The 18,249-nt window shown below is 42.7% G+C and overlaps 1 protein-coding gene across 5 annotated transcripts in view; it reads right to left on the bottom strand.

Annotated features, from left to right (window-relative positions):
* MBOAT2 (membrane bound glycerophospholipid O-acyltransferase 2) overlaps positions 1-18,249 on the bottom strand; it is a 126,417-nt gene that overhangs the window by 58,257 nt on the left and 49,911 nt on the right. For 4 of the 5 annotated variants that reach the window (XM_077844198.1, XM_077844199.1, XM_077844197.1 and 1 more), the window contains exons 2-3: positions 16,018-16,163; positions 10,625-10,702 (exon numbers count right to left, since the gene is read on the bottom strand). The exons of the other annotated variant lie outside the window; for it this stretch is intronic. In XM_077844198.1, coding sequence (XP_077700324.1) covers positions 10,625-10,702; positions 16,018-16,163 — 224 coding nt within the window. The remainder of the gene's footprint in view (positions 1-10,624; positions 10,703-16,017; positions 16,164-18,249) is intronic. 5 annotated transcript variants of the gene reach the window in all.

Below are 18,249 nucleotides of genomic sequence, written 5' to 3'. Positions count from 1 at the left end.
TTCTCACTTTGTTTACAGATGACTGAAACGAACCAAACCACCCAGCTACTGTTCAGCTTTAAAAAAAAAAAAAAAAAAAAAAATCCAACTTTTGCTCTCTCACCTGTTCAGTAACATAATGAAGTCACTTGACTGTTCTTCTCAAAGTTGACTCAAATATCCAAATAAAAATTGGGTTTGGGCTGTTAGCATTAAACAAGATTATTTTATCTTTCAACATAGACACTTTTATAGTTTACACTGAGATTTAAGATCTTTGGATTCTAGTTCAAAATACTATCTGATTAGTGGCCTCTCCTAGTAAGCCAATAAATATGCATAAACGTAAAGCTTTTAACTGCATCAAGAACTACATCTGACAGTGTAATGAGAGATCTTGGGAGCAACTGAGAAAGACAATTATCCACAAAAAGCACATTCAGATTTCAGCCTGTTCTCACTGCTAATAAAACCAGGACTCTAAAAAAAAAAAAAAAAAAAGGATGTTTGGAAAAGGCTTCACATCACCCCTATCAGTTCTCAATTTAAGGATCCTGGGCCTCTACCAGCCAGGAGATTAGGAACCTTTCACTCTGTCTCTCAGGGGCTGCATCTTAATACAGGGTCCTGACCTCCCTCCCCACCCACACAAAAGACCACTCATCTTTCTTCTATTATACTTCAGGGTAAAAAATATGTATAGGAGGAACGTGGGGGGAAAAAGTGATTCATTAATTCTTCAAAGCTCTTTTTTAAAATAACAATTTGGTACTTCATTTTTTTTCCCAAATATTTTTATTCATTTGAGAGAGAGAGAGTAAGAGTGAGAGAGGGTGGGATACCTGGGTGGCTCAGTAGTTGGGCGTCTGCCTTTGGCCCAGAGCATGATCCCTGGATCCGGGATCGAGTCCCACATCAGGCTCCTTGCAGGGAGCCTGCTTCTCCCTCAGCCTCTTGTCTCTGCCTCTGTCTCTCATTGTGTCTTTCATAAATAAATAAAAATCTTTAAAAAAATTAAAAATAAATTTAAAAAGAGGGAGAGAAGGAGAGGGAGAGGGAGAAGAGGCTCCCCCTGGAGCAGGGAGCTTGACATGGAACTCGCTCCCAGGACCTTAAGATCATGACCTGAGCCAAAGGCAGACGCTTCACTAGCTGAGCCACCAGGAGCCCCTAATTCTTCAAAGCTCTTAAAAACAAAAGACTGCCAATTACAGTTTTTCATAATCCACATTTTATCTCATAATACCAAAGATGTAAGAAGTGGGAACAGGAAGACACCACCAGAGCTGAGCAAAAGCTGAGCTGGTCAGCTTCATACCAACTTCTCAGAAGTTGGGACCCAGAAGGAGAGGAATGTACTTCAGTCAGCCCTCTGGTTGCAGCTGCGAGAAAATGGTCAGCTCGTGAGCAGAGGCCATCCAGCTGTGCTCAAATACACGTTCTAATCACTAGTGCTGTCGGGCGAGATTCTGAGGACACAAAATCAAACGCAGCTCAGCCCCTGTGCTCTCGGGTTCCAAGTCCCGTATGGGAAGTGAGCGCAATCCGGCCAGCACACACCTGGCACTGGCCCCGCACCATCCAAGTGGCTCTGCCTACTGTTTCTCCCTGAATCGGGCACTCACGTATTTTCCCATTTTAGCATCTTTGAAATCAAGAACGCTCTCCCAACTGACAGCAACTACTCCTCAGTAGTGGTAGAAAAAAAATAACGGCACGTCTTACAATCTGTGGCACCCTACATTTAATGAAATACAGTATCCCTCATCTTCGCCACAGTCTTAGGAAGTAGAAATTATTACTCCTCTTGTACAAACGAGGAAACGGAGGAGAGAGAGAGGCTAAGCAACTCAGGGTGACCAAGCTGCTAAGCAGGTGCACAGGGTGGGGGGTGCTGCAGGGGGATCCTGCAGCCAGGATCCCAGCCAGCCGCCTTGTCCTTGTCCTGTACAAGTGAACAACATGTACAGCACAGCGCCCCGTGTGACATCCCGGGGCCTACAGGCAGGGAGGAGCGGAGGGGAGGGCCTGGGCCCACGGTCACGCCCTGTGAGGCCGACAGGACCGCACGCTGGGATGGGGGCTCCCCGCGGACACAGAGGCACCAGGCCTGGCGCAGCCGGAGCGAGGGCGGCAGTCAGGGCAGGGCAGAGCTCCAGGGCCAGGCCGGGGTTCAGGGGACCGGCGGGGCGGCGGAGGGCGGCAGCAGACGGGGCCTGCAGAGCAGGAGTGGCCCCGAGGCCTGGGGGGGAACCCGGGGGAGGGCTCGCTACGCGGCAGGCGCGGCTACAGGCCTCACAGGTGTCTCCTCTCCGAAACACCCCGAGAGGAGACGGAGCACCCGGAGCCCCGGGACGGCAGGACGCGGGTGACCAGGAGGACCAGGCTCTGCTCCCGGGTGGGCCTCGGCTGCTCGGCGGGACGAGGCCAGAGCGCGGTGGGCGAGGAAGAAGGAGCTGACGCAAGGGGCGCTCGGTCCCCCGGGTCGGCCGGCGTGGAAGGAGCAGCCGAGGGAAGGGGGCCTGCTCGGCGGGGCTCGCTCCCTCCTCCTCCTCCTCCTCTCCTCCTCCTCCTCCTCCTCCTCCTCCTCTTCCCTGCTACTCCTTCTAACACCTTACCCTGCATCTTGAAGGATTCTCCCCCAAGGATTAGCTTGATCTCCATCCCACAACTCTGAATCATGAACTTCCACGGTCTGCTGAGCGTGAGGGGATGGAGATGAGGTGAATGGACTTGATGGTCACTCAGATTTGGGCTGGTCTTTGAATGGAATGGGACACGGAACTGAAAACCATCAGGGAAAATAATTTGCAAGGAAACTAAAGACTCAAGTGAACTAAGGAATCGTGAGTGCCCAGTAGCCCCACGTGGCTCTCTCTAACACGGGCCTGCCCGTCCACCCACGACTGGACGTTTGCCCGGCGGCGTATGGAACGATGCAGAGGTTGTGAGAAAGGCTGAGAGAAACAGAGAGCGAGGTCAGAAGAGCCCGCCCGGGAGGCCCGGGGACGGTGGAGTGGACACGGCGTTCCTCCAGCATGTGTCTGGGCTCCGGATGCCCGTGTCTCGTGGTTCCACAGTCCACCAGGCGGGCGGCCCGGGGTGTGTGGATCCGGGGGCCAAGGGGCAGGCAAGCACAGAGGCAGGAGGCTGCGCTCTCCGCGGCTTCCAGAACTTACAGATTTCAGCAGCAGAGCGGCACCAGACGAGTGGACAGCAAGAGCACAAGTGTAAGGGACACGGGCGAGGAGCTCGGACGGCTTCGAGGACGGAGGCTGGGTGAGAGCTCCACGAGCCCATGCGAGAGGCCTGAAGGGATTCTACGGCGGCTGCTCTCCGATCTTTTGGGCTCAGGATCCTTCACCCACTTAAAAATTATTGAGGAAACCAAAAGAAGCATAACCCACATCAACAAGAGCCACCAATCTTCACCACAGAATAAAACTGAGAATTTAAAAAATACTGAATTCAAAAATGACGATAAACCAATGTCATGCCAATACAGGCAACACTTTTAGGGAAAATATATTTTCTTTTTTTAAAAAAATATATTTTCTAAATATATTTTCCAAAAAGATAAGCGAGAAGAATGGCGGTGTTCTAACGTCTGAAGTCACAAATGCTCTACTGCAACGTCCCATAGCGCAGAGCCTCCGGAGGAAGCCCCACCGCCTACCCGAGAGAATGAAAATGAAAAAGGCAAATAATGTCTAAATGTCATTAAGAAGATAGTTTTGACCTTTCTATACCCTAGGACGATCTCAGGGACTCCCAGGGGTCTCTGGACCACACTCCACAAACTACTGGTCTAGACAGAGGAGGACAGACAGTGGTGACTCAGAGATGAAGAAGAGCAGCCAAATAAACCCCAAGATGGAAAAAGCATTAGAGGGAGGGGAGAGAACGGCTGCCTCACGCCAGCAGACATACAAATTAAATCAGATGTCAAATTCTGTTGGCACTCTTTTTGTTTCATTGTTTGGTGGAGGTGGAGGGGTGCGATAGATCAGAACCATGACCTCATTCCTCTAAATTCTGGTATAACCTCCCTTTATTCCCAAGAGCTGACAATTACTGCCATAGAAAACATATTGCTAATTAAAGGTATGTTCTGTTAGGTACTGGGGGGTAAGAAAAATGATTTACTTACAGAAGCCATCAAATGAAGCACAGGGAAATTACGAAACTAACCCCACAGGGGTGCCTGGGGGGCACGAGGTCAGTTCTGACTCTTGGTTTGGGCTCAGGTTGTGAGAACAAGCCCTGCATTGGGCTGTGTGCTCAGCATGGAGTCGGCTTGAGAGTCTCTCTCCCTCTCCCTCTGCCCCTCCCACTCATGCATGTGTGTGTATATTCTCTCTCTCTCCTCTCTCTCTAATAAATAAATCTCAAAAAAAAAAAAAACCAAGAATTAGAATTAGAAGCTTTAGTTTCCCAATACAGTGTTCAAACTAAGATTAAATTACATGACTTGCAGACACACCAATTAACAATGAAGGAAAAGAACCCTGAAATAAAAGGATGGGACACTGATCGTTTCCCATAGAAAATCCACACATTGATACAGCGAGGGAGGAGCAGAGTTCAGCGGCCAGGTGCATGGGTTTCAAACTCTGAGCCTGCTTCAGACCAGCTGTATAGACCTGGGGCAGGTGTGTGGCTCTGAGTCTCTGTTCTCTCAATGAAGCTGAGAGAACGGTCTTCTAGCCAGGGTGGTCCTGAGGACCATATGGGAATTCACTTCAGCATTTAATGTGTATCTGACATAGAATCTGGATTTAATAAATGTTAGCTATTAATAGTAATTTAGCTATTACCAGTAATTTTTTAATGATTAATGTTCTGTTGTCCTTCAGGGATTTTACCCTATTCACTTAACTTTTATCCTTCTCTTTCATTGGATTTTTCTTTTTTTTTTTTTAAGATTTTATTTATTTATTCATGAGAGACACACAGAGAGGCAGAGACACAGGCAGCGGGAGAAGCAGGCTCCCTGTGAGAACCCCAATGCAGGACCCGATCCCAGGACCCTGGGAATCACACCCTGAGTTAAGGCTCAACCCACTGAACCACCCAGGTGCCCCCTGGATTTTATTTGCAATCCTTTAAGTCTGTTTTCTAAACAGTTTAATGCTCTCATGTTTAAGAAAAAAGGTTCTGCATAGTAATCTAAGTGATAGCTCTCTAATCAGTTTTAAAAGGAAACTGTTCCAACAACCTGAGTTCCATACAAGATTTTCCAAAACTCTGAAAGGCAAATAGCGCGAAGACCATCCTGATACTGTCTTCTTCCCAAGACAAGTCATGCTAAGGGCACATCCTTTGTAATACCCACAAGGTTAATTTTGGGTCAGAAAAAGATATGTAATGCCATCTCTTTCTTCATTAAGTTTAAGCAAAAGCTCAGTTTTCACAGTGAAAAACAGACGCTGAGCTCACTTGCTGTCATACACTTTCACCAAAATGACTGGCCATTTTCTGGGTCAAAAGGTAGGTCCTCTATTACCCTCCATCTTTCCATAACTGTTGTAAATGTGAATTATTTAATAAGCTAGCAACAAATAGGAGAAGGTCAGTACTTTTTTCCTTACATAAATTAATTTATCTGAAAATATTTTTAAATTCTATTTTTTGTCAACTACATTAAAACAGCATTTTAGAATCTGTATTTATTATGCATTTTGATAAACATTGACCTAAGGTATAGCACTTATAAAAGTCTGAACAAGTTTAAAGAATGGGAGAGGTTTTAGAGATTAAAATCACTGTTATCTGGATACTTATTTAAAGCTTAGAGCCTTTTAAAAAGACCCCAACATTTCATTCTACTGGAGGAAGACTAAGAAAAAGCCAGTCATGACACAATGTCTCAACCATGCTTGTTATGCTTCCAAAAAACAACTAGAGTTTGTATGCTGTCTGGTAAACAGTGAAAATCTTTTGTTTCTCCAACTAAAAACAACAACAGAAATCTTGAAAGGAATGTTGGTAAATAACCTAACACACACGAATTTCACGGACTTCCAGGCCTGACAGTTACTAGCTTTGTGACTGTGTTCCAGTGAACTGACCTCTGGTACCTCAGTTTCCTGGTCTGTATATAAGGAACACCTCCTCAGCAGGCCTGTGTAGACAGTTAATTGGGATATTTGTAAAAAGCCCTCCACAGAGTGACTGGGACCTAGAAGTCACTCCATCATTCAAATGCCAAAGTCCAATTGCTAAAAAAAAAAAAAAAAAAAAAAAAGAAAGAAAGTCCAATTGCTCCCTCATAGGTCATACTGTTTCTTACACTGTGAAGACAAAACTCACACATGTGCACGTAGTTGCATAGCGGTACACCATCAGTTAGCAGGCCCTAATCTTCCAAAACCATTTCTCACTTCTTACTCAAGAGTTAAAAAGAAAAAAAAAGTCACAAAAGCTTTTATTCTCACAAAACTTCGACAAGGATCACATATTTTATGTAAGTGGCATGTGTTATGACATATAACTGAATGATTTTGCTCTTCATCCTAACAGATGGTTATGCGAGTTTTTAATTTTTCTTTCAACATTCTGGCAAGGATGAAGATCTTAATGTAAAAGAAAAATTAGTTTCCAGCAGTACCTAAAACCACAAGATGCATCCTTACACTTTTCCAATGGAAAGTACTCTTATTTTTAATTATCACAACTATCCAGTTATTTTTAAATAATGTATGACTCGTTATCGTCAAAAAGAATCTACTGCTTAATTGGATAGTATCTCCAAAACCCTCTTTTGTCTTTTAGGTGATTAATCTGGGGTATTAGCTATCACTCCAACATTTTTAGACAGACCTACCGCAGTAGAACCTCACTACACAAGTAATCTGTGCAAATTTCTCTTTATTCTAACACATTCAGGTGAGCAGCATCGCCCAGAGTAAGGCCTTTATTTACCAAGAGATGTGTGTTCGTCTTATTAGCATCGCTGCATTAATATAATCCCTCTACTTTGTATAAAAACCTCTGCTTAATCCTAAGGAAAAAAAGCTTCCCTCATTTGCTCAAGGATAATTGAACCCTCCTCCTTACCAGAAAGATCCAGTATACAATTAGAAATAAAACTTAGAAATCAAGTATCTCCAAAAGAGATACTATAACTGACTGAATGGTATAAAGGAAACTGAATCACACCCTTTCCTGAGTGTAGGATTTCATACAATGATGCTGTGTCCTCAAGAATTTTCATAAATCAAAAAAAAATTTTTTTTTCATAAATCCAATGGAACCTAGACATCCTGTTACCTATGACTATGTAACAAGTTTTCCTCCTCCTTAGAATTGAGAATATTTAAAAACCTTAGATCCTAAGCACAATATGCCACATGGTCACTGCGTCTTTTCGGATAAAGATATCTGCACCTTTGTTCTAAGAAAGAATGACAACCGCATACAAACCTCTGCCTTTGTTGGGGACCCTGGTAGCTCTCATTACTTTTTCTCCATCAATTTAGGGTATTTTTTTTTAATGACACATTCTCATAATCATAATGCTTAGGGCTTAGAAGTAATCTAATGCAGAGGCAAAAAACTTGGGCCCTGGGTAAAGGCAGACACACTAGTTCCAATCCCAGATCCATCGCTTCCTAAGCTTTGTTTCCCTGTGGAACGGGTCGACTGCACTCACCTCCAAAGGAGGTGCCAATGCGTGTGCTTTGCGCAGTGAATACAGAATCATCGCTGAAGCACTAACTGTTATAAAAATAAGATAACATAAAAAAAATAAGATAACATAAAAAATGGATTTTAGAATTACGGTTTTCCAACCAAAATTTGACTTTTGGCAGAGCAATACCAAAAGGGTCTGCACCTTTATCCCAAAGCACTGCAAGGCTTTCAAACATGGTCCACAGAGAGCATAAAGGAAAAAAAAAAAAAATCTAAGAGTCCAGTTTCCTTCCTGCTACATTTTATTCCCTCTCATGGGAACATGAGATTGTCCTCACTCAAGTTAATATTTTCCCCACAGAGTTCCCACTGAGCCACTACCCGCTGCTAATTAACTTCATGAGGACAAATTTTCAAGTGACTTGAGGCTTCTGCCTGCCAGATGGCATCTCCGAGATCATCGCTCCTTCCTCGTAGAGTTCAGGCAGTTCCTAATGCCATTTTTATCCAAGAATCCATATGGTAGGAGTCTCGTTAGAGCCCGCAGATAGTATGTGAATACGAACCTGTGCTACTAGCTCCTGGGGTCATCCAGGACAGAGATCAGGGCCAGGTCAGCTACACCTGCATTCTCCCTTGCCCCAGCACCACCACCCCCAACCCCTAGGGCTTCCACTCTACTGGGAAGAAGGAGGAGGAAGTGAACAGGAAACACGAACAGAGCTGCAAGTCAACCCATCAAGCATGCCATTCAAAGCCGATGGCAGGAATGAATATAATGTTTGGAAATACCATAACCAAAAACATGACAAAAAATACTCAAAAGCAAGAGGCAGAGAATAATCAGAACAGAAGAGATAACCTCACCTACTGAAAGCTTCTATCATCTGGATGCTCAACCATGCAATTAAAAAATAAGTTAAAGATCCCTGCCGAGGAGTTCACATCCTGGGAAGAAAAGATGAATTACAGTCCATAGAGGCCAGGGTGCCTACAATGAGCTCTGACGTGACATCAGAAGGGGAAAAAAAAAAAACAGCAAAATATGTGTAACTAAGAATGACCTCGGAAAGCATCTCATCCAGAATGTGAACACCTCTTCTTCTAGCTGAACCCTGTGTGCAAACAGGAGCATCCCTGGACGCCATGAGTATGAAGCGGGTAGGCACATGCTCCTTAGCTGCGGCACTGGTTTAATCCAAGTTAGACCCAAAAAGTTTAAGTGACTAAGCTTAAGGTCCCAAAGCTAATGAGAATTTAGCAGAGTCTGAATCCAAACCCATATATACAGACTCCCAACCTGTACTCATCCAGTCAACCACCAAGGCCACCCAGTAGAAGGCAGAGTCTGTGTTCGATCTTTATCCATGACCTAGCCTGCTGTTCAATTTCATCATCAATAAAGAAGGCATGTGGGGTAAGTATGTGTCAAGATTTCTCAATTATTAAAAATATGCTTTAGCTTAATTCCTACGAAACACCAAATACCTGTACTCTGTTCCCAAATGGGTTCTTCTACTGGACAGACAGTAAATGGCTGATACATGGACAGCCTGGGTTTTCCTACTTTCCCAGCTAGCCATCCCATCCTTTATGCTTTCCCAGCCCTGAGTATATTCTTTGTTTCTAACCCTCATCACCATGTGGACAGTAGTTCAAGTAATCAGCATCTTGCTGAGACAGAATATGTCCCAGTACCCGTCATGGGATCCCAGCATCAACTAAGAAATACCTCCAACCCAACAGTACATTTCAGAGGACCACATGTCCGTTACCCTTAGATTTCTGGAAACACTGTGGCACACAAGAAATGTTTGTTCAAATTGCTGGGGAGGCAAGGCAATACACTACTTTCCTACTTCTTCTACAATATAACCCCATCCACAGCTTGGCAACCCATTACCTACACCTCTTACATTTTTTCTTTACATCACCTGTTTTGCTGAAAATTACTTGCCAACTTGTAAAGAAAATACTTCAGCTTAACTTCTCTAGGTTAACGGGCTTTTCTACTCCTTCTGCTTGACCATCCCACATTTCTGCTGTTTGTATTTAAATAATGGCAGTTCCTTTGTGCTGTGTTCCAGAAGTCTGAGAATTTTTAGAACCCAAAACAAGTTTTCCCATAGAAAAGTCAGAAAACAAAACACTGACATGAAGGGTGCTTAGGTTCCCACGCCCGTCCACAAAGGCTTATTTTGCACATCGGAACAGCACAGAGCCAAGCCACACTGTGCTGCCTTCTCCAGGGACAATGTCTTCCTAATTCCAGGAGTAAGCCCAAAATACATTTCTACTCCCCCTCCTCTTCTACAGCCTACACCCATTCTCTCATTCCCATCCTTTCTGCCCCACCCCCATTCCACTCTCTCTGGGGACCGAGATTGAGGTCAAGCCCAGCACAGGTGTCCAGGTTCAATAATTAGGTCTGGGACTTTGCTGCAGGTAGAGGAGGAGAAGCGTTACTGTAATGGCAGCCCCAAGATGGAACTCAGGGACGCTCAAGGAGGCAGAGGCTGTGGCCCAGAAGCAAGAGCTTTAGGAGACTACCAGGAAAGAGCTTCATGTCAAACAGAAGTCATAGTATCATTCATTTGTTCACTCATTCATTCATTCATTCAATAGATGCTTAATGAGAACTCCTAGACAGTGCATTATATTCAGAAAACACAACAAAAAAACTCAACATGGCTGCTGTTTTGCCTCCCAAGGGACATTTGAATATATCTGGAAACGTTCACAGTTGTCATAACTTGGGGATGGGGGCTGCTACCAGCACCTAGTGGGTGGAGGCCAAGGTGCATAGGACAGCCCCCACATCTAAGAATTATCCGGCCTAAGATGTCAACAGTGCTGAGGCTGGGAAAGCCTGCTTTAAGTAATTTATGACAGCTTTTCTTGAGAAAATTATCACAACTCAGAATAATTTTTAATGTAACAGAACTGCATTTTGATCTAATACTATTATAGTGAAATACATATGGATATGTGAATAAAGAGGAACACTTACTTGTGCATGTTCTCCACTCCTATTACGATCATGATACAGTAGGAAATTCCACTTTGTACAAGAAAATGTAAGGCATACCTACAAAAAGTAAGAGCGCTGTTAGAAGAGGGGCACCCATTCACAAACATTAGGTTGAAACCACTAAGGCTACAAAGTGCTTACGTATCACACAGAACATACCCAGGTAAAAAGTAAGGAATTTAACTTCTGCAGCCCAAAATTCTGTGAACATCTTAGAGGGACTCCCCTATCGCAAGTCCCAGAAGAGCTGGAAACATAAAATGAAACCCCATCAAGGCACACTCGGTGCCCTGGCATTCCACATCTCCTAGCTACGTGAAAGCATTGTGGGGTTCTGTGGCTCAAGGATTTCAGCTTTTTCCATAACTCAAGGCACAATGATGAAAAGGAGCAATAAATCTGAATTTCAGAATAATCCTGACAGAACATTAGTTATTTGTTTTCCCAAGTACCTAAAACAGTTTCTCACAAAGCAACAAAAAGGACCAAATATTAGTATCTACTAAAAACCAGGTACACCCAAATCTACTCTGAAAACATGATGGCTCAAATTAAATGATCTTCTAACCCATCATCTCCAGTCATCCATCTATAAAAGATTCTGGCTGAGGTGACACAGAATGTCCCAACGTGGAAACCCACCGTTAAGTGAGAGAACTAACTTACCCCTTCCTTTCACAAAATTCAGGCAAACATGACTAAGATCCCTGCCCTGGTTTCAAACTCAAGCCAAACTATCCCTGAGATGATGCATAAATGGGCACACAGGCATGAACTCACTATTTTCTTTCCCTTTGATGGCATGAATAATTTATGAAAAAATTTTCAAACCATTGTACACCGATTAAAATTTAAATAAGGATCTTAACCTGTGATAAAAATTGCTTTTTAACCTAATCATTAAAGAATAATGGGCATCTCCAGTGTGGAAATAGTTAAACTTTTGAATAAATCTTCCCATAGAAATATTATAAATCAGAAGCAGGCTCCAAGGGAGGACTGCAGAAGGAACCTATTTATCCCCCTGAACAGAGTATGTCTGTCTGTCTGTCCCCCGCTAACACACAGAACACATGGGAACACAATGCTGGCCTGTGATACCACCGTAACTAGCAAGTCATGAGAAAGCAGGTGAACGTATATGCATACAAACTGGAACAGAAGGAAGCTTTAAAAACATGATTAAAACACATACTTTTCTAATTAATTATCCACCTCCCATCTGTGGCCAGCATTAACAATTCACTAAGATTTAATGTGGAAATGCTGAAGAGTATTGCCACATACTTTTAAGGGCTTTATTAATTGGGAGTTGAACTCTTTAAAGATACTGGTCTTAAGAAAATTTATTTGAGGACCCTTGGGAAAATTTTTTTTTCCTTTTGCATGAGGAAATTTCCTTGGAACATGGGGGACATACAACAATTTTACAAGCTAAGAGTTTTATTTCTCAAATGAAACCACGGTTCCTTCTATTGCTTGAAAATGCCCACTCCCCTGGCATCACCGTTCAGATGACATGCTTGGCCATCTTCTAGGGTGCGTCATCACACTTGGCCAGCCTTCTGTTGTTGTACCAGGCTTCGTTACTGTGACAGCACAAGTCTGTCCATACGAAGCAGATGGGCGTGTATCTCTGTGTCATCGACCTCCACAACAAGCCTCAAGTTGCTTTTCCATTCATTTATGGCACTGGTGACTTTCTTCATAATCCCCCACATGCAGCCACTCCACTTGCTCTCAGTAAAAGGAGCATAATAAATACAGAGGAGCCACTTAGTATTTTTCAGGCTTAAGAGATCATGTGTACAAGGCGCTGACTCGAGTAACTGGCACACAGTAAGCACTCAAGTATTTTTAGTGAAGGAGAAATACAAGATAGGCAGTATCTTAAAAGTCTATAATCCAATCCTCATCATTTTACAGTGGAGGAAACTAAGTGCTAAAAGTCACGTACTTCGTTAGTACCCTGACATTAAAACTCAACTAGTTTCTCTCTGAGCAACTCACCCACTGGCTGACTCTTCAAGGGGCGGGCGGGACCCACACACTGCACATCACGCATCACACATCACGCCTCTCAAGCAGCTCGAGGACTTTGAGAACAAAGCAATCCTTTATCTCGAAACTTCAATTTGTTTTTAGATAACACGTCTTATTTTGAATTTCAAATCACACTAAATACAGGTAATAAAAAATGTTTAGTAAAAAAAGAATACAAGTTTTAAAAAGGTTGAGAAACACCTCTCCGATTATTCAACTGATCTGTGCAGAATGTGTGTGCTGTCTGGCAGGCATCGTCCTGCATAGTAGGAATAAAGAGTCAACACGACAAGGTCTCTGTCCTCAGAGAACATCCAGTCTAGAGGTGAAGACACACAAACAACAGACTACATTTTAATACCGTGTGACAGGGGCACCTGGGGGGCTCAACTGGTTAAGCATCTGCCTTCGGTTCAGGTCATGATCCTGGGGTCCTGGAATTCAGCCCTGCATCAGGTTCTCTGCATAGCAAGGAGTCTGCTTCTCCCTCTCCCTCTGCCCTTCCCATCCCCCCTCCCAACTCATGCCCTCTCTCAAATAAATAAATAAAATCTTTAAAAAAAATACTATGTGACAAACACTAAAAGAGTAATTGGATAAACATAACATTTTCAACCTGGACAGCCAACTGGACAATGGTAGTAACAGATTATGACAACAATGGTCTTGCCCCTGGGTGACCTTCCAGGTTCACCGTGAGCTGGCCATGGTGCTACGCTCCTCTCTGTGGTATTAAACTTCCAGATCTCACCATGATCACGGATTCCCTTTCACACACAATGAAGGTAAAGCCAAAAGGGTTTGAATGCCACGTCCAGAGTAACAGAGCGACCTGACCAAGGTGCCCAGAGCAGAATACGGGTCTGACTTCAGAGTTCCAGCTCTACTACACTAGCCTTCACAGTAATCAAAGATAGTTAAATAAATAATTTAAAGTATATGGAAAATCTCAATCAAAACAAACTTGCAGATGATAGTTCTAAAAAAAAAAAAAAAAAACTGAGACCAAATAGAAGTAGGTATAATGATCAATTCTATTTAGAGTACTACTAACATATGTCTTCCAAAAGAGAAGTTATCAAAATCAATAGCAGATATGACTGCCTTTGAGCCTAAAAAATCAAAGTGCTACACTGCAAATTGAAAGGATACTCTACTTCCTCTACTCATTCCAATTAGCAAAAAGTTACTGAGACCTGGTACAGAGAAGTAAAAAAAATTTATCTTCCCAAAGGAAGAAATATAAAATATTTCTTCTTCAAGAAAAACAAAACACCAAAAAAAAAAAAAAACCCCAGAGAACTCTATTTTTAAAAATAGAGTTATCATATGATTTGAAATACTAAGGATTATATAAGGTCAGGTTCCTCGTGGTTCTGTGTATACAGTACCTGAGGAGGCTTCACAGCAAGAAAACATCTCCTCAGGACAAACCCCTAAAGGAAGAGAGCATGCTCACCTTCATACTGCTCCAAGTTGCATGACTACAAAGGGACTACTTACATTTCAATTCTCTACACTGTTTACAGTGTTCTGTTTACACTGACCATGGTGTGAATGGTGTCCCTGGGGCTGGCCATTCTGAACTAAAGCCTTCCCCAACCCCTCTTTAAAATGTGTCCCCCAGGGACCCCTGGGTGGCTCATTCAGTTAAGTGTCCAACTCTTGATTTCCACTCAGGTCATGATCTCAGGGTCCTGGGATCAAGCCCCACGTTGGGCTCCATGCTCAGCAAGGAATCCACTTGAAGATTTTCTTTCCCTCTGCTCCTTCCCCTCCTCACATGTGTGCATGCTCAGGCACTCTCTCTCAAATAAGTAAATCAATCCTTTAAAAATACATTAAAAAAAAAAAAAACAAAAAATGTGTCCTGTAAGTACTGGAGCATGTATGGGTGAAATATGTAGACTGGGATATAATTTTAATTAATCCAGAAAAATAAGTTAGGGAACAAATAAAAATGGTGGAATTTTAAAAACTGTTGAAGCTAGGTAATGGGTATATAAGGGTTTATTTTTCTCTGTATGTCTGCATTTGAAAAATTTCATTATAAAAGTACACACACACACACACACACACACACACACACTCTAACCCCATGGCATGACTTATGAGAAATTCAAATAGAACTATCCAAGAAAACTACAAAAACTTTGATGCTACAAATCTGATGTCATCAAGGAAGCAGAAAAGACTGTATGTGGGAATGAAGAGACCATCTCTAAATCTCAGGACTACACCCATACCTACAACTGGCAGTGCCTTTCAGAGGACTGGCCACATGGCAATATGGTAGAGGCTGAATAAATTATCCCTGAGTGATTTTCATTTGTTTCTAGGAAACATATGCAATTGCCAGAGGCAAACATTAGATTAAGAAATACCAGTATATTCCAACCCTGGCCAGAAAAAAAAAAAAAAAAAAACATCCTAAGCGCAAACACAGAGGCATTCTCAAAGTCCCGCGGATTCCACACCCCACGGCGAAAACTACTAAAGCGCAGATCAAGTGAGCGCTTTCTCCCCTCTCGGGGAATTTTCATCTCAAACAAGAGTCTACAGAAGAGCAGACCTACAAAGCCTTATCTGTGAGCGTGTTAACGATACAGCAAAGGAGCAAGCAGCCTAAGCTCTCACTTAAAAAGGAAAATTCAGAAGAGATCACAAAGAAGCCCTTCCACTCAGTCTCTGCTGCTTCGCCAAGACTGGGCGCTCTTCTGATTTTCCTCTGCTGCGACTAGTCATCTGGAACAAACAGAAGTGGGGTGTTTCTGTGTTTAAAGCTCTCAGGGAAGCCCTGGCAATTAAGGAGGGAGCAACCTGAAGGTAACACACACACACCTGAAGGGTCAAGGGTCGTACTTAAAAACTTTCCATCATAAATGATTCTTCCCCACCAGAACCAACCAGCCAATCCCTTTTACACACAGCAGAAATTTAAAACTGGTAATAGAGTTCTACTACTGGGCTTCACTGGACTCTTAAAAGCCACCTGCACAGAAAGAAAAATACTCTTTTAAGAGGTTCATTTGTCTTGGCTTCAAAGATGTGCAAAATGGGTGAAAAAGAACAACTCGTGACAGAAGAAAATGTTTGTATGTCTCTTCTTCATCTGTCCTGTTTCAGACATTATAAATAGTAAATTGCCCTCCGAGCCCAAACTGAAGAGACTGAGTTTATTCTCCACACTTTTTTTTCTATTAAAAATAAAAATAGAAAACTTTGCATGTAAGTATAAGAACAAAACCCCATATAATGTATCCTTGTGCACACTGAATCACAAAGATGTCCAAAGTCTTCATTTAAATATCATCAAAATAATTACTTACCATCCAAAGCAAAAAAGTGCAAGATAAAGGCCCAAAAGGGTAGCAACGACATGTCTTATAAAAGAGCTAGTTTTGCTTGAATGTAGATAAGTTCGAAACCAAATGGCTGCTAGCAAGGCAAAGAGTTGGCACACTACAAAGTTGACCTGTAAAGAAAAATTGAAATTTCAAATTAGCAATACAGACTTGAATTTTTCATTTGATGTCACATTTAAATTCTCAGGACAAACAAGCCACGGCTATATAAAATGAAGATCTTCCGAGTTTATAAGAGAAACCAACACAAAACCAAAACTTAGGGCCTTCGTGGGGATGACAGCTCCAAGTTCTAGGAGATGGGCTGGTGCATGCTGGGGGCACCCAGCGTAGGAAGGTCTAGAGGGCCACCTGGGACAATCTGAAGGACATGGGGGCGCACACACAGAAACAGCACAGGGTACCCTGTGGCTTAAGGGTAAGAGAAACTGGTCTGAATGACACAGGCAACCCTATAACTGGTAGAAAAGAATGGCTGGGTTTCTCTGAAAATCCCCTGGGTCAAGATCTGGTCACGATCCCTGAGGGTCTTCCATTTGGGAACCCCATTTCACAGCCACTCCTAGCAGAGGGTGTCAACATGGGAGCTGGTCTAGAACCACCAGAGGAAGAGCAGGGACCAGCTGCCTCTGCTCTGGATGATCTCAAGCACTGGTTCAGGAAGCAAATAGGTATATGACAACAGAGGAAGGAGCCTTCAGGAAGCAGCAAGGAAAAACATGTACCCTCAAGTGCACCAGTATCAGCTTTTAATTTTCTTCATAACTCACAGTGATGCTGGTCTTAACTGCGGGAATGAGGTTCAGGCTGGCAACAGTCTAATACTTCTGCCCTGGCAAAATGGGGCATAAAAGGCTAAGAGTAAGAAGCTATTTATGGGATTTAAAGACTCAAGCAGAATCTCCATTTCTTTCTTATGAAATATATTCTCGGAGATGATTAAGGAAAATGTCTTAAAAATCCAAATAAAAGAAAAAAATCCATTTGACATTAGGAACTTGTAAAAAAAAAAACACACAAAACAACAACAAAATCACTGTTTCAGGGGTCTCAATTATGAACAAATCACACTATCTACATGTAGATGCTGCCATAGTTCCATAGAGATATCTCTGCCTAAAGACACAGACAACTATGTGCTTTTTCTTGCATTACAAGGAGAAACACAGTTGAACATTGTTGTACTTTGTCTAAGAGACCATTGTTCTTTGAAACAGACTCACTACAAGCAAATTGTCATTCCAACAGGTTCCAAGCACTTTTTCCCTACTAAAAGGTCCTAACAATACTTTCTTAAGCAAAAAGGAAATACATCGGGAAAATGGATATTTTCTATATAAATACTACTCACATCTGCAAAGCTTCTTACAGTTTAAAAACTTCCTTTCAAATATCCTTGAATTCACCAAAAATTTATAAAGCATCTACTATGGGCAGGGCATAGGAAACTGAAGAATATGCAAGTCCCGTGCTAGCCCTGGGTAACTCTAGAATCTAATGAAAAAAGCAAATAGGTACACAAGGAACCTCAACTCAATTATTAAAACATCTTTTTAGAGGTTATATGAGAAAGTGTTTTTAAAAACAGGGCACCAGGGCGCCTGGGTGGCTCAGTGGGTTAAGCATCTACCTTCAGCTGAGGTCATGACCCTGGGGTGCTGGGATCGAGCCCCATGTCAGGCTCCCTGCTCAGTGGGGAGTCTGCTTCTCCCTCTGCATCTTCCCTGGCTCATGTTCTCTCTCTCTCTCTCTCTCTCAAGTAAATAAATATTTTAAAACAAAACAACAACAACAACAAAAACAGGGCACCAAAGGAAAGAATATAAAGGAGTGAATGTCACAAGGCAGCTGACATGAGTTCCTAATCATAGCAGATACCCACAACCATCTGAGGAGTTTCTCCCTGTCTCCCTCCCTCCTTCTCTCTCTCCTCCCTTTCTCTTTTCATTAGTGTCCAACATAAGACAAAGTGTGATAATTATTATAGAAGCATTCTAGGGCCACTGATATACAGAATGTTCTACCTTTGTAAAACACCCATTTCAACACTGTCATCTTGCAGATAAAGAAAATGAAATCAGGTCTCACTCCAGACTCTGAATCAAATTCTTTAAGGGTAAACCCAAAAGTTGATATAAAAAACAAAAAAGAAAAAAACAACCACAGGTCTTGATAATTCTCAAGGTGTAAGAACAA

Source organism: Canis aureus, chromosome 12 (assembly GCF_053574225.1).
Source record: "Canis aureus isolate CA01 chromosome 12, VMU_Caureus_v.1.0, whole genome shotgun sequence".
Taxonomy (NCBI): domain Eukaryota; kingdom Metazoa; phylum Chordata; class Mammalia; order Carnivora; family Canidae; genus Canis; species Canis aureus.
This window is presented reverse-complemented; position numbering and strand designations above follow the sequence as displayed.